Below are 16,482 nucleotides of genomic sequence, written 5' to 3' on the forward strand. Positions count from 1 at the left end.
GTGGGCCGACATGGGGGTATATTAGATAGACAGGTGGGCTGAGGGTGTGGTGAAATATTTATCATATAGATGGGTGGGCCGATGTGGGTTAATATTAGATAGACAGGTGGGCTGAGGTGAATTATTTATTACATAGACAGGTGGGCCGACATGGGGGTGTATTAAATAGACAGGTGGGCCGAACCAGGGTATTTTACATAGCCAGGTGGGCCAACGTGTGGTAATATTAGATAGACGGGTGGGCCCAGATACGTATCATATAGTATTAGTATACTAAATCCTCAAAAGCGCTGACAGAGAACTGGAGCGCTGCCTCGTTTCAACTCAGACTCAGTGACGAGTGATACCGATAACAATCACAGTCACATTTTGCCAGTGCTCATCAATTGAACCATCGTCATCAAGTAGATATTAGACCAGCAGTGTCGAAGTTACAGACATTGTTGTCCCAGCGAGGGGTCCGAAATCCATAGTAGATGTGTACAACAAAAGTGCAAAGTCTTCCAACTCAAAACTCAAAACTCAAACATCAAACTTCAAACTTCAAAACTCGAGACTCGAAACTCAACACATTTTTATGAGTTTTGAGTTTCAAGTCTTGAATCACCAAGTCCCAGGTCCCGAGTCCCAAAACCCAAATGTTGCATCTCGGGAGTCGAAAATCATCTCCCAGAAATGTTTGCATGAGATTTCGGGTGTCGGTACTCAGTAATCGGCACTTGGTGAAGAGTCAAGAGTTTTAACGTTGGAGTTTCAGGACTTGGGACTCGGTGATTCGAGACTCTAAACTCGAAACTCGTAAAAATGTGTCAAGTTTCGAGTTTCAAAGTGTAAGTTTCAATGTTCGAATTTCGGGTGTTGAGTGTGATGTTCGGGCTTTGGGTCTCGGGTTTTGGGGCTCAGTACTCGAAACTCAGTGATTTGATAAATGGACTGGCAGAGGTAACATTCAGTGAAACAAATTGTATATACATCTATCACTATGCAATTATATAGTCATGTCAACCTCCTCAGAAGATGCTTCAACCTTAACATCCACCTCAACATCCATGTCATCTGAAGAGTCGTATTCTGGGACAAGGTTGCCTGGATCACCCGGGTCCACAATTTTGCCAGACACATCTGGATCCTCTGGATGAACAACTTGATTGTATTCAAACAGGAGACCCTCAATTGCAGAGGCATCTGGGAATGTCGGGGTTGCAGTTGTTGGAGCCATCCCTGCCATTAAGAGATCAATGAGAGGAGGGAGTGCGGATTCAGGGGGTGAAATGGTGGGGGGGACGGATTGATCAAGCAACAAGGATGTTGCATTGGCACGAGGGTCTGGAAGTGGGAATGAGGGGTGCCGGCTGATTATTTTGCACCTAAGGCCTAGATGCTCCAGCACGTTGTTTGATTAAGTTTGCCGAAAATAGTTGAAGGAGATCACTGGGGGTATTTGATTTAAGCAAGGCGTCAATATCAAGTGCCAACATGTGGGAATCATCGGAATGAGCAGCTTCAGGTGCTTCGGGTGCTTCGGTTCCTGTTCCTGTCTGATTGATGGAAGAGAAGAGGACTGGGGTATCGACAGGAGCTGGGCTATCACAATTAAAGGTATCAGAATGTGAATTGATGTCGATCAGACTAAGACTGGGGTTATATGTCCATTGAGAAGGACTGAACATGTGGTATGGCTCAAATTGATCATAGTCAAAGGTTGGAGAGGTGTAACTGCTTTGTGAGTCGGATGCTTGAGACTCGGTGGATGCTTGAGACTCAGCGGGGAACCATGATTCATACTGGGGTGGATACATCATATGATGGCCGAATAAGATTAAGGGACAGAACACTGCGATGCATTCAAGGACTTAGGACATATGTCTATGCATCTATGATATCGTCTCATTCATTGTCTCATTCATTGATCACGTGGATTTTGCGACTCACGTGTGGGTGAAAAAACAAAAAAAAAAACAGTTTGCAGGGCAATTAAGCAACGAGGTAGGAAACTACTTAATCTAGCTACCTAAGACTATCCTACTACCCCAATAACCACCACCTCCCCCAGGTCGCAGAAAGTTTTTGTTGAGATCTGAAGGCGCTGGAGAGGAGTTCGGACGACAATGTGAGATAATGCCAAAGTGGCTGAAATTAAAGTTTCTGCTTACGGTAAGCAAGTAGTCAGTGTTTCGGATTTCGCCGTCGCACACCTCTTGCTCTACAGTACCTCCCCTTTCTGTCATAACCCGATGGCTTAGGCTACTGGGTATACTGACGTCCAACCGACATACAACTGATAACTTAGGAGCGTCCTCCTTCGTTTACCCATCCCAGTCCGACTACGACCATTGTCGTAACAACACTTCGTTTCAGTTCAGTTCACTTTGCAGCAACACTAACCGGCGGTGCTCCATACAGGCATATACGATGCTTGATTAAGTGGTGTTGGGATCGGGATTAGCGGAGTCGACGGGAGTGGAAACGGAGACGGAGACAGGAACAGAGATGTAGTGCGAGCGCGACCAGGTACTGACAGGTGACGTCGAGTGACACTCGACATCTAGCATCCAATGTCTCACTACGATCCCCCGCGACACTAATATTTGTATAGCAACATTTTTACCTTATAGACTTTGTACTTACCACACGAGCACTTCAGTCCCAATACCAGACTGAAGTGTGAGTACTTGATTCCATTCAGATTTATGATAGTGCCCTAACATTTACTAGTAGAATTGTTTTCTATCTACTAGGTACAGTACTATGGACCAGGAGTCCCAATACCAGACTGAAGTTAGAATTGTTTTCTATCTACTAGCGCCCCCTCGCCCGATCCGCTCGCCTCTGATCTTCAGAAGCGGTGCTACACGTCACATAGCACTGCTTTACTAAGTCTGTATTGTGGGAAATATAAGGTGCAAAGTGGCTGAAATTAAAGTTTCTGCTTACAGTATAGTCAGTGTTTCGGATTTCGCCGTCGCATGCCTCTTCCGTATACTTACCAATATTAATTATAAATACGACTTTGTGAATCTCCGATTGATCTCCGAGTCGAATACTTATGCCCACTTCAACAAAACTCGAAAGTCTGAGAGTCAGTGACAACGTGTCCTACTATTACTTTGATAGTGGTAATGTCCCTGGAAACAAATATACAACCTTGGTCTTTGTCCATGGTATGGGTTTCAATGGAGGTATGATTTACATAGTGCTCCATAAAGTTCCGTTGATTTATACCTTATGCAGGTGTTTTCAGGAAGCTTTTCCCTCTAGCTGCTGCGCACCGTCTCCGCATAGTCAGCCTATACAGGCGTGATTATAAACCCACCACCAGCTTCCGTGATGCAGACTTGGCTGGTATTGTGTCTGGAACAGTGGAGGGAGAGGAAGGCTTCCTTCGCAGCCAAGCGGTCGATATCGCTACTTTCCTTGTTATGTTTGCCCGCGAGCAACATATTCCCCCAGCGGAAGGTACCAGCGGTGGAATTGCCCTGATGGGGTGGTCTTTAGGGTCATTGCTCACTCACGCTGTCTTGGCCTATCTTGATGCCTTGCCATCTAATATTCTTTCTGACCTCGGAAAGTATCTCCATACTATGGTTTCTCATGGTAGGCACATTTTGTCTTCCAACACATTCGGGATGTTGAACGGTGGTGCAGATGTGAGTGGGGGTTTCCTTGGTATGCCCAAACCCCTAGACTACAATCTCGACCTGTGGTTTGAACCCGATGTCGAGAAGAGGTTCAATCTTTTCTATGAATGGGTGACGGCGTTCTACCCGAACACGGATGTCACCTCAGGAAACATTGACGACCTCGAGTTCAACAACTTCTCAGACAAAACCCACTCCATGCACGATTTGTCATCTGAGGAGCTTGCAGAGCTCACATCTGCCAAAACTTTCGGTGCTTCCGACACACTCCTCCTCCGTATTCGACTAGACGTATTCAAGGCCACGACAAGACGTGCTATATTCAACACGGCCTTGGCGGAGAAGTTTCTCCCTAACCTACGTGTCAGATACATGAGTGGTGGAGCGAGTCCTGGTGTTTTAGTCTGGGCATTGCATGAATTAAAGAAGTGTTTGGCTGACCCCAAGCCAATGTATGGGCCTGATGCCGAAAGGGCGCGAGACGTGAAGTTCAAATTCCAGACTGAAGGAAACCACTTTATATTTTGGGACGAACCAGAGGTAGCCCTTGAGCATTACATTGCTACCATAAACCTTTAGAGATAACGGGTCCGATAAATATTGTTCTTCACGGTGTGGTTTATTACCCCTGCCACGTCGGCAAATAAAGCCAAACCGAATTGCTGAGAGGACGGCTGTGCGAGTGTATCCTTGACCTTTCAAGTTATCCCGCCAAGGACGTTTGCGGTGTCACTGCGAGTCTGCGACAGTGCTTGTCTTCTTTCTACTTATTATAGATCCCAGGCTAGGTTCTTCAACCCATTTCCTCGATAACCCATGCTTGACCGCCAGCTGTCTCCAAAACTAGCCTACAACAACTACTCACCAGCTAATGTCTTCGATAATCAGCACCTCAACTTCGGCGAAGGTTGGCAGGCCACCTTCCCGGACGAGAAGCCTCTGACATCTGCCTTGGACGGAGGTCATCCTTATGCAAGACAACCATCATCACGCCTGGCACCAAGTGCAATCCTGGCGAGATGTAGAAAGTTCTTGTCTCGCTATCCCATTTTTTCCGACTTAGCATCTACATCATCGAATTCACGGCGATCTATTGGCCCTCTTACCACACCTTCCCCATCTTCAGCCGTTTCAATGTCTCGATTTATCCTTCTGTGCAGTTTCTGGTACACCACATCTGCACTTTCGTCAAATACTGGCAAGACTATCCTCATGCAATTCCAATATCCTGTCACCCTCACCATCATACAATTTGCATTCGTCGCCGGTTACTGTCTGCTCCTCATGTCGCCAGTCATTCAATTCACAAAATTGCGTCCGCCAACTGGCGCCATTTTGCGAAGCACCCTGCCCATGGGCATGTTCCAAGTCGGCGGTCACATGTTTTCTAGCATGGCAATTGCCAAAACATCCGTCAGCACTGTTCATACTATCAAGGTATGCTGAACTATTGGTTCCTCATTTTTAGGTGATGAACATGCCTTCAGGCTCTATCTCCACTGTTCACCGTTGCCGCTTACGCCATGCTTTTCGGCGTCAAATACTCCCCAAAAACGTACTTCTCTCTACTCCCTTTGACTATTGGTGTCATGCTGGCATGTACGTTTGAGTCGGCCTCAAGTCCGACGGGCCTCCTGTGCGCATTTGGCTCTGCCCTTGTGTTCGTCAGTTCCAACATCTTCTTTAAGAAGATTATGCCATCAGGGTCGCAGACATCGTCCCACAAGTTAGATAAACTCAACTTGTTATTTTATTCTTCGGCCATGGCATTCGCATTGATGATCCCGATTTGGAGTTTCACCGATTTCCCTCGTCTCCTCGCCGCCGACTCCGCCCATGTTACACACCCGACTCGTGGACACGAAGCTCCTCATACTATCCCGTATTACTTCTTCATGAATGGAACCGTCCACTTTGCGCAAAACATCATCGCATTTGTGATCCTTTCAAGCACGTCCCCTGTGACGTACTCAATCGCCTCCCTTATCAAGCGCGTCGCAGTCATTTGCATCGCCATAGTCTGGTTCAACCAGAGCGTACACCCCATGCAGGGCCTCGGTATTGGGATGACCTTTGTCGGGTTATACATGTATAATACGGCGAAGAGTGATGTTGAACGAGGGGAGAATAGAATGCGCAGAGTAGAGGCGACGCGAGACATGATGCTTCCCATCAATCGGACGGAGGAGAAGCTATTGAATGGAAGCTCGCCACCAACTCCCGTTCCTGGTACGCCTGAGCTTCCTGTGGCTGCAACCACGGGAATGGGGCCACACTCTGCTGGTGGCCGACCGCGGGTGCAGATTCCAACAAATGGGCGTTTACACTCAGATTCACATGGGTATGGGCATCCTAACCTACATATCCAAATTTCTCCCAAGGACCCTTCGTCCATCTTTTCGAAGCGACATAACATTTCGCCCACAGAGCCATACCCCTCGCCGCCTCCCTCCATAGACTCGCCACCTTCCAATACGATCCCTATTGGATATCAGCCCCCACGGATACAACAGCATTTCGCGGAGTCATTGACTGTCGGACACGTTGTTGCCTAGCAGAACTCAATATTTCTATCCATATTTATTCTTGAGGATTCTTGCCTTTGATTGGTGTAAATAGTATTACGGCCAACGGTCTCTACGTGACATTATACTGTGTATTGCACATTCTGTTCGAAGGACGATCTGGATGTGTACATACGTATGTGCTGCCATTTGTACCTGGTTAGTACATATTTAGATACGAATCCGCGGAAGGTTTAGTTTGCATATACCCACGTCTGATTCTGAAGCCTAAGCTGGAGCCTCAACAACCTCTCACAACTAAGTAAACATGACTCAGATCGTTGATAGTGAGATAGTTTCGGTTGCGGCATCTGCCCCGGAATCCCCAGTCGAGGGTGCTCTGACAGCAACAACAACAGCGGAGGCAGCTGCACCTCAACCAGGCGCGACGCCCACTGTCCCTGAGCTTACACCAGGCCCAGGACCAACGCCTACTCTGAACGCGCCCACCGCTGTTGAGGCTACACAAGAAGACGACAAGGAACCACATAATGCGTTAACGGAGAAATTCACTGATGCTGAGTGGAAGGCCTTGAAGGAATTCCGGGTGAGTTGGGTCAAGACTATTCATGCACTTGTGACCTGATTTCAACCTGTATTTACAGTCTACTCTGCCTGAGACCTTCAAGGAGGCCTTTCCAGAGCAAGAGGATGCTGAGTCCGCATCATATAACTTGTGGGGTGTCACCATCCACCCACTGAAACCCAAGGATGCCCGCGTCAGCGTCGTACTAATGAAGTTCCTTCGTGCCAGGTATATTTAACTTGATTTGACTAGAATCTATACCTAATATCAACTGGACAGAAATCTCAATCCTGCGGAGGCCAAGGACATGTTCATCTCGACTTTACGGTGGCGCAAGTCGTTCAACGTCGATGAAGCTATGAAGGAAAAGTTTCCTGAAGATGTATTTGGAAAGCTTGGAAGAACATACGGAAAGGACAAGGATGGACATCCTATCGCGTATGTCCAGGTACATTCCGAGAACTCTCGTTCTGATTTGAGTTTTGAAGATACAATTTATACGGCGCCAATAAGGATCTGGATGCCGTCTTCGGTGACACACAGCGCTTTCTAAGGTATACATAGTGTGCTCATTCTCCTGGTGTCATCCATGAACTCCTTTCTAGATGGCGTGTCGCCTTTATGGAAGAAAGCATAGCCCTGCTCGACTTTGAGACTATTGACCAAATGATCCAAATCCACGGTACGTACATGCGTGTTTAGGTTTGTCGTTCTGCTCAGCTTTCGCTGGATATTTCCAGACTACGAGGGCGTAGGCATGTCGAGTAGAACACCGGCCTCCAAAAATGCAGCATCCGAAGCGTCCAGTATATTCCAGGGCCACTATCCCGAGTTCCTGGTTCGTTCTCTTCTCTATGCTGACTCCAGAATGTGATATATATTACATTCACAGGCGAAGAAGTTCTTTGTCAACGTGCCTAGCTTTCTCACTTGGATCTTCTGGATATTTAAGCCGCTCCTATCAGCTGCAACGGTGGCGAAGATGAGTGTTGTTGGTTCTGGTCCCAAGGTTATCGGATCCGCACTTCTACCTCTGATCCCTGCCGACCAGTTGCCAAAGAGGTACGGTGGGGACGCTGACGGATTCTAACGGAGAGGAAGAGTCTAGGAACACGTTCACAATTTGAATGCGTTTCCGTAGGTTTCCAGTTGAAAAACCTCACACTATAACTTATACATCCTAGTTCTCAGCCACGTTGTATCATTACTTCACATACCCAAATCAGATTTCGACCCACAGGTGTTTTGCAATGAGAGCTACGTGTATTCCGTGAGCCAACGTGATTCGTGTATTATTCCTTGATTGTACCCATAGTATGCATACTTCCCTTCAATTCAGACTACGAAGACTACAGATGAGAGGCAAATGGGCAAAGCGAGGAAAGCAATGAAACAACATTAGAAGTACATCAGTGAAATGCGAGATTTTTTGATCATTGCTGCGACTTCTGGAGGACATGAGAACAATGGATTGAACGATTGTCAAAGATCAAAAAAAAATAGGAGCGGCGAGAAATGAGGGGATTTAATTTGAGAGCGCGTGCATTGCGGTGCCATGCCAGCTTATTCACCGCCCCCGATGCTACTACCGCTAGCGGTGGTTGCGGCATATTCGTGCTTGACAGGGTCCCAAGCATCGATCCAACTAGGAGGGCGCCCACCTGGCGCCCACTTAGCAAAGCGTGAATATGCTGGCTGGGTGGAAGAGCGTGAGGGACGCAAATTAGGATTACTGAGGGAAGAGTCGTCAATATTCAATTGTTGCACGCAATGCTTCAAAAGGAAGACTTACTTGGCGCTCAATGTTGGGCCCAATGCCAGTCGTGCGAAATTGCTGGGGAAGAGCGGGTTTCCTGGACCACGGTCTCCAACAGGATCATACGTGCGCTCGTTATCGTTGTCTCCGAAATCAGAACCAGCTGAGCTGTAGTTGTAGCTGTGAGAGTTTGGGAAGGTTAGCAAGTACGTTATGAAAACCACGGAGGAACCCACCCAAACGTGGGCCGTCCGAGGCTATTGACCGAACCATGCGAACTCGTACGAGAAATGCGCCTAGTAAGGGGAAGGGTAAATTCCGACGACCATCTAAGCTCAGTGCTGTTGCGTCCTGAGTCGTTCGGATTCAAGACTGGGCTAGTGGGATGTGAAAATGATTGTGGCGCAAAAGCAGGAGAAGACGGCACAGGTGAAGTGGAGATGCGTAACCCATGAATCTGCGAAGAATCCTCGACGGGTTGAGTGTCCCTTTCAGGCGCTTCTGTATCTGCGCAGTCCTCGTCTTCTGCCTCCTCGCCAATGTCCTGCAGCCCATCTCCCTTTCCGAGAGAAGCAGACTGTGACATGTTTGGTGGGAGACTGAGCGGGGGCGGATTAGTTGAACCAGGAGCAGAAATGTTTGCGTTTGAGGCAAGGGTTGCGAGTATGGGCTCAATCAACAAGTGAGTTGAGATGGAGAGGGGAGCCTCTTGCGGGGATGAGGACATAGAGTCGTTTTGAGAAGATTGGACATCACTATGCGGCAACGATGTGAGAGGTGTGTTTGTCTCTCCTGAGTCTTCGACCGCAACGTCCGCATCCAACATCGCTGGAGTGGGGGCGACAGAAACATCCGACGGGTGATCATCCGCTATAATCACACTCTCCGTGTCGTATTCTCCGTCGACCTCGAGTTCGGGAGGAACGCCAAGTGCCCCTTTCAGACGCTCCCATATGAGCTCTGAATGAGAAAGGACACATCTGCGCGCGTTGCGCACCCAGAGGGCGTCACTGGCTGTGTGTCTATCCACAATGGTTAGCCAGAGGCGCAAAGTCCCGAAGGACCATTTCGCAGGATCAGCAGAGAATGTAGAATCATCAAGATTTTCCGGGCCTTGTGTCCTCGGAAATGTCTGAGCGAGGAGGGAAAAAAGTTTGGTCGTGGGATGAGTTGATAGTAATTGGGCCACTTCAATGGGGCGGTCGATGAAAGGAAGGTATATGTCCTCGGGTAACGGTGTGAATGTTGCAGGTGCTGTCATTGTGCCAGAGATGGGACTGGAGGAACCCCCCGGACTTGCAAGCGCGGGAAGATGAGGAGTACTAGGGGTAGATGCAGGCGGAGGGACATAACGAGGGCTAGTTGATTGACGAGCAAGGTCTACGAGTTGTTCTGGGGACAAGTTGGGTTTAGAAAATGGGGAAGAACCTGACGAAGATAATTTCCGGCTGAACTGCGGTGAGCTAGAGCGTAGACGGGGGGAAGTAGACGGGCTAGAGGCCCGTCGGCTAGGAGTAGTAGTGACGGCTGGTGCAGACATAGAAGAGGAAGCTGAAGCTGAAGAGTTGGGAGCGAAAGATGAAAATGCAAAGCTGAGTCTACCAGCTGATCCATCTGCATTCGTCGAAGAAGATGTTATACTTCCAGGATGACGTAGTGAACGGCGGTGAAGCGCTGGTGCAGGCGGTTCTGAAAGATGAATCGAAGTGGTTCCAGTGCCTTGTGGTACACCTGCTTGCGTACTGGGATCCAGAACGCGAACGATGGTCAAAGTCGATGACGATGATCGATTAGGATCATGATTAAGGGTGGCATGCTGTCCAAATGGATCTGATGCACTGACAGATCCTCGACGAGCAGACAGCCTTCGCTGCGTCTGGGACATAGTCGCTTCAAGTTGAAGAGCTGAGGGGGCTCACAACTCGTTTACCCTGGTACTTGTGAAGATCTTTATAAACGGTGGGACCAAGGTGGGGACACGGGGACTGATGCGGGGCAAGAAGATTTGATGATAATCTAGCATATCTGGCTCATTACGGTAATAACCTTAAGCCAAACTTAAACATACGTCAGATGACGCCGGAAATGCCCGCCTGAAGTACAAGGGTATTGCTCCAGACGTGGTCTAACAACGTTCCAGACCGGTAGAATAGTACAAAGCTAACATCCAAGCTCGATGGCAAAGGCCACAGCCAATTTAGAAAATTCCAACATGTGTGAAAAGCTAAACTCATCCGAGATATCAATCCGACTACAAGAGTGATGGTCAGTATCCGCAGTTTCCACAATCTGGTCTAGAATACTAACTCGTTGGCGGTATGGATGTTCCTGTGGTTTGCATTCTCAAAGGCCGCTTCTAATGGAATAATCAGATTGAGCTGGAATTAATGAACCATCATCTTACCAATGGTAAAGATGCTAGGGTATCCCGCTTTACTCCAAGGAGCACTGGTAGAGTAAGTAGCTGGCACTTGCAACGTAATACGCATAAGTTACTTACTGGTCGGAACAAGCATATCCACATTTGGTTTCAACAAACGGTATATCCAGATATTCAGTGATCAATCCCTTGTTGAAGTCCGTCAAGCTAGTATTGCCAGGTAAGAATACAATAAATGATCATGACAAAATGCTCACGTTGAGTCCACATAGTCTACAATTACACCAACTTCCTCTGGTGTACCTCTCTTTACCCATGCTGTCATGTCATACTACGGAAGTCAGGTTACTACAATCAAGATAACACATCATTCCTACCTGACTCATAGCGTAAACTTTCAAGCCCTGGGCTTCATAGTGCTGAGCGACAGCCTGTGAACCAAGAAGACCGCCCTCCTGAAAACCCAGGATCAGTAACACAGACATACGTCACGCATTCACATGACTTACTTCAGCAGAATACCAGTGGAACTCAACAGGCCGAATTGGGTGGAAATCAGATGCCAACAGTGCACGGTATGATTCGAGAATAGTTACGCTCCCCGACCCGTCATCATCAGCGCCTTACTGAAATCAGCCAGCAAATTCAAAATATCCAGTGAGTACGAATTACCAGGGGCGGCAAGGAATGGCCATAAGTTTGTGCTAGGAAAAAACATCAGTTCCACAAACACTGAATCCAAAGACAACATTCACCTGTCTTGGTGAGCACCAAGGATGACGATCCGATCGTCTGTTGGATCGGAACTGTTGATTCTGACGATCTAGCCAGTAATTTGCCAACGAGAGAATGAGAAAAAGGGATAGAACCTACAATCGAGTGTTGTCCCCAAGAATGATGGAACTCGTTGACGCTGATTAGAGACTTCAATGAAGGCGATGCGGAATCCGCGGTAATCTGATGACCAAATGTGGGCAATCACTCCAGCAACATGCGAAGAACATACTTCATTTATCTTTGACAGTAGCCATTGTTGGCTTTCCTTGCCTGTCTACACAGCAGTTGAGAGAGTTGCAGGATAGACTGTTAAGGAGAGGAATTACCTCACTGCGATAGTCTACAACATTGGGTTAGTGTGCTGAAACACCAAGCGGATATCAGACTTACACCTCGTTCTAAAGCTCGAAAACTTCTCCAAGTTTGCCCTTGGACCTTCGGTGGACAGCGTCTTGATGACTTTGGTGACTTGTTCATGCGCGCTCAGCGGTGGGTATGAAGCTGTGAAAAGGCAAGCTATACGACTTCTGCAACCGACAGGTTGGTATACTCACTTTTCGTCGCGACGCGCAAATCAGCAGACGAACCGAGGCCACGATTATCTGTGCTAGACATACAAGCAAAATTGAGAATCAACATGTAAACGAAGAAAAGAAAATAAGTACACGTCGAAGAAGCGAAGTCCCATGGCTTTAGCTTCGATCTAGATGGCACACGGTGAGTAGATCGCAGTGACTGTGCAGTGCGTATCCTCACCTTCTCGAGTTCTGTCATCCATACCGGTTCCTGACCTTCCGATAGCTGGACCAGCCGGAGTTCGTTCAAGTCCAGATTGAAACCGGGTTGAGGGTCAGAGGGCACATCAAACACCTGGCCTTGCATAACAACCTGTCGGTTGCCTCCTGCATCATAGAAGGCTTGTTTGACAGGATTCGAAAGTGTAAGTCCGCTGAAAGAGAGCAGGAGTAGTGAAACCTTTGTCTTCATCTTACCAGCAAAACGACACGAGTACGCGTAATGGGGAGCCTCAGACTCCCTAAGTAGACCAACTTAAGTACATAATAGGCCATCTGATGTAAGCCGTACGGACTGTGCCACGGCCCTGCCGCGTGTAATCAACAACTTCTGAAACTGTCCGCCATGCATTAAAAATAGCTTCCGGGGCAATACAACTGTAAACCAGTAAGATCTCCAATGGTACACTAGATGGTCACAACATATTGATATTCATTATGCCCAACGCCCCAGGAGCGCCATTATCCCACATCCAAAGAGCATGCATGAGATGGCATAGGCAACGCGTCCGTTAGACCCGGTGATCATTTCTTTATTGAAGATAAACTCGTGAGCAAGAAGCTGCATAAAAATGATGAGTGTTCGGGCTTCGGTCGCATCGCTAAGAAATATAACATACCTCAACAAGACCAGTATACAACAGGATACCTGCACTCAGCGAGTCGAGCACTCCACTCACGATGGAGGCGGTTGTACTGCCTGGGTTGTACGTGCTTTTAACTCCAAGCCCAACTGCAATGCCTAATGGTGTGGTGATTCCGTACAAAAGCGCGGCACAGATGGCTACATAATTGTACTTCGGGGGAACCTGTAAGTGAGCAAGACGAGTACCAATTCCAAGGCCCTCAAAGGTTTCTGCAGTATCATGTCAGTCCAACGGTAATTTATAGATGCTGGAATTACTTACGGTGAAATATGATGACAACAAACAATATTTTGAAGCTCGGATCAACCGCCAGCGTCAGACCAATGAGTATACTTCGCAAATAGTGAGCATGAATTAATCTTGGACGTGACTCAGTTAAAGGATATCACACCTATGCAACAATACGCCAAATTCTAGGATGAACACACCGATGATCTGCCCTGCAGCACCAAGATCCAGGCGCGTATGATCGTGGGCAGATTCTAAATCCTCATGGATCTTCTCAGAGTGTGAGTCACTATCCGGCAAGCTTCCTCCTTCAGGTCCATGTGCAGCGTGCGCGCCGAGACCGTGACCATGTGCGTCTGTATTGGAATAAGAGAAGCCTCGACATGGGATGACTCCTAAACGCACCGTGCTTTACGCCGAGGGCAGCCAGTTTGGACGTACCCCACCTGAAGGCCACCAGTTCAACAATAAAAATCGAAAATATGCTAAGCATAGCTAATGCAAGCGGATAGGGCTGTGATACACGACATGTACGTAAGTCATGATACTGCTTCAAGTTGCAGAGACTCCTGACTTACATACTGCTGCCAAGCCGGTGACAAGCATGGAGATCCAAGCTCACTGATAGCGGGGCTAAGGAGGTGAATAAAAGCTGTAGCTATCTGCTTAATTGTGAACGACCGATCTAATCGATGAGATGATGGAACGCACGATGACACCAGAACCGAAGAACTTGGCAAAGCTACCGGATTCATATCAGAACGGCTGCATGCATTCACATTGAATAATTCATTGCTCACTCGAAGACGGGTTTGGGAACATGAAGCCAGTTTGTCCGTTTAGCAAGAACTGGAAAAAGTGCGCCGGTAGTCGATCCGATGAGGATGATGAAGACCGATGCTACACGCAACTGTGGATATGTGGTCGCGCCTCCACCGGAACCGCAATTTAAGTCCGACATAATTTGAGGTGAAGTTACCGTCCAAGATATTGGCGGGTTAGAGAGAAAAACGAATGCTCTGGGAGGAATTTAGTGGTGCTTGTGAACGTTAAATATCCCCTCTGACTTTCATGACTGGGAGGGTCCTCAGGGCATCGGACCTCCTGATGCGGACCCGTCTGAAAGGGTTTGATATTTACACATGCGTCACAGCCACCATATGTTCGCCACCCTGTTTTTACTTGATCCACGACGTTGGCTCCAGGTGGCATACTCGCGCGAGTCTCTGAATCATACGTACGATGAATCGTCGATCAAGGGAATACATGAACTAGAGTGAATGTGGTCATATTACTCGATTTTCCTAAATGTGCTGCAATTTGACCTCAAGACTGTCGGCTGCATTAAGTGCGCTATCCATGCATAAATAAGGCCACAGGTTTTGATTTCACGTCCTCCACGGACTCGCGTCCATTACTAAGTATCAGTATTATGCATCACCACATGCTACCATGTATTTTAAAGACACATTCGAAAGAATAGAAACCGTGGATTGACCAACAGACAGAACCTCCGCGTTACTGAGGATACTCCTCAATCAATGGCCCAAATCCTCGGCCGTTGGTTGTAGTATTATGATTTGATGCCGGCTTTGGCAGTGAAGCGTGAAGGTTCATCTCCTGGGGACTAGGATTGATTACTGCCTCCGCCTTCAGGGCCCGGGCGTAATCTTGTAGTTCGGTCGCAAGGGCGCGAAGGACGAAATGTGGCGTCGACAGGATTTGAGCGGCGTAAAATTTAAGCTTCATCTGAATGTGGCTAGGCACACCAATTGAGCGTGGAGCGAAAAGACCTGAGAGGTCCGACAATGCGGCTAATAATGTAACAGACGGATGATCACTTAATGAGCTGTGACCAGAAGATGCGGCGACCACTTTTCTGGGTCTCATCATGATGAATGAATCATGCAAGAGCACCGACAAAGACATGGCGCCCACGGTCCCCTTGAATAGCACTGAGTACCGCCTCAGTGATTGATAATGAATCGAAACATACAGGGTCAAAGCGTGACCACACGTCTGTGACAGCACTGCCTAGCGTCGAGTGCAGCACTTGTGACTGACGAGCTATCAGGAACGGGACGGCTTGCGAGATGATTCTGCGCGCCTCTGCTTCATCCGACGCATCATTTTCCGCCAAGGATAATGGTGAAACAGACAAATGGCGGGTAGCGAACGCATAAGCAATACTATCACAATCAGGAGATCACCTGGTGATGACAGAGCATCAAAACTCACAGGACAGCGCAAATGTTGTAAATCAGAGAGGGACTACCGGACTGGTGCTTTAGGAGCTTGAGCGGGATCTCCATGAGTGCAGGTTTTGATCCATATTGCATGTTCCCGCCCGGAGATCCTTCCAAAGAACCTTCCCACCATGGCTCCTGCCTCACAGACTGCAACTCCTCACTAGACAGTAATTGTTGAGCCAGTTGACCGGTTGGGTCCCTGAGCGCATTGAAGAACTTGTCAATTTCTTCCTTGGTCAAAAGTCTGAGTAATTCATCGGATGATGTTGAAGCTAAACGGACCGCAATTGGCTGCAAACTAGCTAAGGGATCAGGATCACGCACAAATATCCACGCCGGCGAATCTAGAGACGAGGTCATTGGCGTCACTGTCGGATTCATCCTGGTTACGCAGCAAGCTGCTATCTTCCTCTTCAATTTGGTCTTCGAGACGCTTCAGCAACTCAAGCATCTTTTCCCTCTCCTCGTGTGTTTTCGAAGACTTTGATTTGATGCTAGTCTGAATTTCCTTTCGATAAAATGTCTCCGAACATTGGGAATGAGCCTGCACGACTTGATTGCCTTGTCATTCAGAGTGGGTTATGTACCTACCTCTGAACGAAAACACGTCAGGCTGCAGTAAGAAACATTGCACCCCGGGCACGTATACCTAGAAAACTGTCTACGACAGCTTCAGAGAGAAATCAATAGCATCTGAAAAAGAAGTTCTCGAGATTGCATAGTTCAAATGCACGTACATGCCACACAATACTTTGCCCTCATCAGAATTTGAGTCATCTACGCGAACTCGAATTTGTTCAGCAACGCTCATGATAATCAAGTCTGGTGTAGAGTCGGGGAGAAACGATGAAGAGGATGAGCATTGTCCTTCCAGCCTGACTGTCTGATCAAGAAATGATACTATTACCATAGCTTGTCGGGCC

General features: G+C 47.8%; 8 protein-coding genes across 8 annotated transcripts; 3 read left to right on the top strand and 5 right to left on the bottom strand.

Moving 5' to 3' along the window:
- Nucleotides 1-988: 988 nt before the first annotated feature.
- DEU56DRAFT_911338 (uncharacterized protein) lies at nucleotides 989-1,799 on the bottom strand (the record flags this gene model as incomplete). Its single annotated transcript, XM_041357284.1, has 2 exons — nucleotides 989-1,326; nucleotides 1,391-1,799. The coding sequence occupies 2 exons, from the start codon at nucleotides 1,797-1,799 to the stop codon at nucleotides 989-991; spliced, it is 747 nt and encodes a 248-aa protein (XP_041209788.1).
- A 1,174-nt stretch (nucleotides 1,800-2,973) lies between these two features.
- DEU56DRAFT_795856 (uncharacterized protein) lies at nucleotides 2,974-4,313 on the top strand. The gene is made up of 3 exons (XM_041352856.1): nucleotides 2,974-3,179; nucleotides 3,232-3,594; nucleotides 3,646-4,313. Exons 1-3 carry the CDS (start codon nucleotides 3,047-3,049, stop codon nucleotides 4,215-4,217), a joined length of 1,068 nt encoding a protein of 355 aa, XP_041209789.1. The 5' UTR covers nucleotides 2,974-3,046; the 3' UTR covers nucleotides 4,218-4,313.
- On the top strand, nucleotides 4,314-6,429 carry DEU56DRAFT_795857 (triose-phosphate transporter family-domain-containing protein). The gene is made up of 2 exons (XM_041352857.1): nucleotides 4,314-5,075; nucleotides 5,126-6,429. The coding sequence occupies exons 1-2, from the start codon at nucleotides 4,455-4,457 to the stop codon at nucleotides 6,191-6,193; spliced, it is 1,689 nt and encodes a 562-aa protein (XP_041209790.1). The 5' UTR covers nucleotides 4,314-4,454; the 3' UTR covers nucleotides 6,194-6,429.
- A 41-nt stretch (nucleotides 6,430-6,470) lies between these two features.
- DEU56DRAFT_734309 (CRAL-TRIO domain-containing protein) lies at nucleotides 6,471-7,818 on the top strand (the record flags this gene model as incomplete). Its single annotated transcript, XM_041348377.1, has 7 exons — nucleotides 6,471-6,749; nucleotides 6,808-6,956; nucleotides 7,008-7,166; nucleotides 7,217-7,282; nucleotides 7,334-7,410; nucleotides 7,469-7,566; nucleotides 7,621-7,818. The coding sequence occupies 7 exons, from the start codon at nucleotides 6,471-6,473 to the stop codon at nucleotides 7,816-7,818; spliced, it is 1,026 nt and encodes a 341-aa protein (XP_041209791.1).
- Nucleotides 7,819-8,002: 184 nt separating this feature from the next.
- Nucleotides 8,003-10,585, bottom strand: DEU56DRAFT_272713 (uncharacterized protein). Its single transcript, XM_041345411.1, has 3 exons — nucleotides 8,721-10,585; nucleotides 8,521-8,664; nucleotides 8,003-8,460 (listed from the first exon to the last, which is right to left on the bottom strand). The coding sequence occupies exons 1-3, from the start codon at nucleotides 10,367-10,369 to the stop codon at nucleotides 8,292-8,294; spliced, it is 1,962 nt and encodes a 653-aa protein (XP_041209792.1). The 5' UTR covers nucleotides 10,370-10,585; the 3' UTR covers nucleotides 8,003-8,291.
- DEU56DRAFT_795869 (uncharacterized protein) lies at nucleotides 10,474-12,682 on the bottom strand. Its single transcript, XM_041352858.1, has 16 exons — nucleotides 12,398-12,682; nucleotides 12,307-12,344; nucleotides 12,196-12,248; nucleotides 12,032-12,142; nucleotides 11,968-11,981; nucleotides 11,871-11,915; nucleotides 11,738-11,821; nucleotides 11,620-11,687; nucleotides 11,537-11,568; nucleotides 11,374-11,486; nucleotides 11,242-11,319; nucleotides 11,122-11,195; nucleotides 10,985-11,071; nucleotides 10,889-10,932; nucleotides 10,792-10,840; nucleotides 10,474-10,735 (listed from the first exon to the last, which is right to left on the bottom strand). The coding sequence occupies exons 1-16, from the start codon at nucleotides 12,626-12,628 to the stop codon at nucleotides 10,645-10,647; spliced, it is 1,212 nt and encodes a 403-aa protein (XP_041209793.1). The 5' UTR covers nucleotides 12,629-12,682; the 3' UTR covers nucleotides 10,474-10,644.
- Nucleotides 12,683-12,766: 84 nt separating this feature from the next.
- Nucleotides 12,767-14,535, bottom strand: DEU56DRAFT_795872 (ZIP-like iron-zinc transporter). The gene is made up of 8 exons (XM_041352859.1): nucleotides 14,111-14,535; nucleotides 14,022-14,052; nucleotides 13,889-13,972; nucleotides 13,716-13,824; nucleotides 13,474-13,666; nucleotides 13,344-13,414; nucleotides 13,056-13,291; nucleotides 12,767-12,997 (listed from the first exon to the last, which is right to left on the bottom strand). Exons 1-8 carry the CDS (start codon nucleotides 14,269-14,271, stop codon nucleotides 12,872-12,874), a joined length of 1,011 nt encoding a protein of 336 aa, XP_041209794.1. The 5' UTR covers nucleotides 14,272-14,535; the 3' UTR covers nucleotides 12,767-12,871.
- A 135-nt stretch (nucleotides 14,536-14,670) lies between these two features.
- DEU56DRAFT_795874 (uncharacterized protein) lies at nucleotides 14,671-16,451 on the bottom strand. Its single transcript, XM_041352860.1, has 6 exons — nucleotides 16,297-16,451; nucleotides 16,151-16,229; nucleotides 15,884-16,103; nucleotides 15,549-15,831; nucleotides 15,307-15,499; nucleotides 14,671-15,254 (listed from the first exon to the last, which is right to left on the bottom strand). The coding sequence occupies exons 1-6, from the start codon at nucleotides 16,368-16,370 to the stop codon at nucleotides 14,829-14,831; spliced, it is 1,275 nt and encodes a 424-aa protein (XP_041209795.1). The 5' UTR covers nucleotides 16,371-16,451; the 3' UTR covers nucleotides 14,671-14,828.
- Between the last annotated feature and the right edge of the window lie 31 nt (nucleotides 16,452-16,482).

The sequence above is a fragment of the Suillus clintonianus genome (assembly GCF_016758775.1).
Source record: "Suillus clintonianus strain FC179 chromosome Unknown DEU56scaffold_25, whole genome shotgun sequence".
Classification (NCBI taxonomy): Eukaryota; Fungi; Basidiomycota; class Agaricomycetes; order Boletales; family Suillaceae; genus Suillus; species Suillus clintonianus.

Coding starts and splice junctions, on each gene's coding strand:
- DEU56DRAFT_795856 (XM_041352856.1), top strand. CDS start 3,047: ATGCCCACTTCAACAAAACTCGAAAGTCTGAGAGTCAGTGACAACGTG. Junction 3,180..3,231: donor TGGTATGGGTTTCAATGGAG/GTATGATTTACA, acceptor TACCTTATGCAG/GTGTTTTCAGGAAGCTTTTC. Junction 3,595..3,645: donor CCATACTATGGTTTCTCATG/GTAGGCACATTT, acceptor ACGGTGGTGCAG/ATGTGAGTGGGGGTTTCCTT.
- DEU56DRAFT_795857 (XM_041352857.1), top strand. CDS start 4,455: ATGCTTGACCGCCAGCTGTCTCCAAAACTAGCCTACAACAACTACTCA. Junction 5,076..5,125: donor GCACTGTTCATACTATCAAG/GTATGCTGAACT, acceptor ACATGCCTTCAG/GCTCTATCTCCACTGTTCAC.
- DEU56DRAFT_272713 (XM_041345411.1), bottom strand. CDS start 10,369: ATGTCCCAGACGCAGCGAAGGCTGTCTGCTCGTCGAGGATCTGTCAGT. Junction 8,665..8,720: donor CTCGGACGGCCCACGTTTGG/GTGGGTTCCTCC, acceptor AAACTCTCACAG/CTACAACTACAGCTCAGCTG. Junction 8,461..8,520: donor GGCCCAACATTGAGCGCCAA/GTAAGTCTTCCT, acceptor CTCTTCCCTCAG/TAATCCTAATTTGCGTCCCT.
- DEU56DRAFT_795869 (XM_041352858.1), bottom strand. CDS start 12,628: ATGAAGACAAAGGTTTCACTACTCCTGCTCTCTTTCAGCGGACTTACA. Junction 11,822..11,870: donor TACTGTCAAAGATAAATGAA/GTATGTTCTTCG, acceptor TTTGGTCATCAG/ATTACCGCGGATTCCGCATC. Junction 10,841..10,888: donor CCCTAGCATCTTTACCATTG/GTAAGATGATGG, acceptor TTATTCCATTAG/AAGCGGCCTTTGAGAATGCA.
- DEU56DRAFT_795872 (XM_041352859.1), bottom strand. CDS start 14,271: ATGTCGGACTTAAATTGCGGTTCCGGTGGAGGCGCGACCACATATCCA. Junction 13,667..13,715: donor TGCCCTCGGCGTAAAGCACG/GTGCGTTTAGGA, acceptor ATTCCAATACAG/ACGCACATGGTCACGGTCTC. Junction 13,292..13,343: donor TGTTGTCATCATATTTCACC/GTAAGTAATTCC, acceptor ATGATACTGCAG/AAACCTTTGAGGGCCTTGGA.
- DEU56DRAFT_795874 (XM_041352860.1), bottom strand. CDS start 16,370: ATGAGCGTTGCTGAACAAATTCGAGTTCGCGTAGATGACTCAAATTCT. Junction 16,104..16,150: donor TGACGTGTTTTCGTTCAGAG/GTAGGTACATAA, acceptor CAAGTCGTGCAG/GCTCATTCCCAATGTTCGGA. Junction 15,832..15,883: donor ATTCGCCGGCGTGGATATTT/GTGCGTGATCCT, acceptor CGGTCCGTTTAG/CTTCAACATCATCCGATGAA.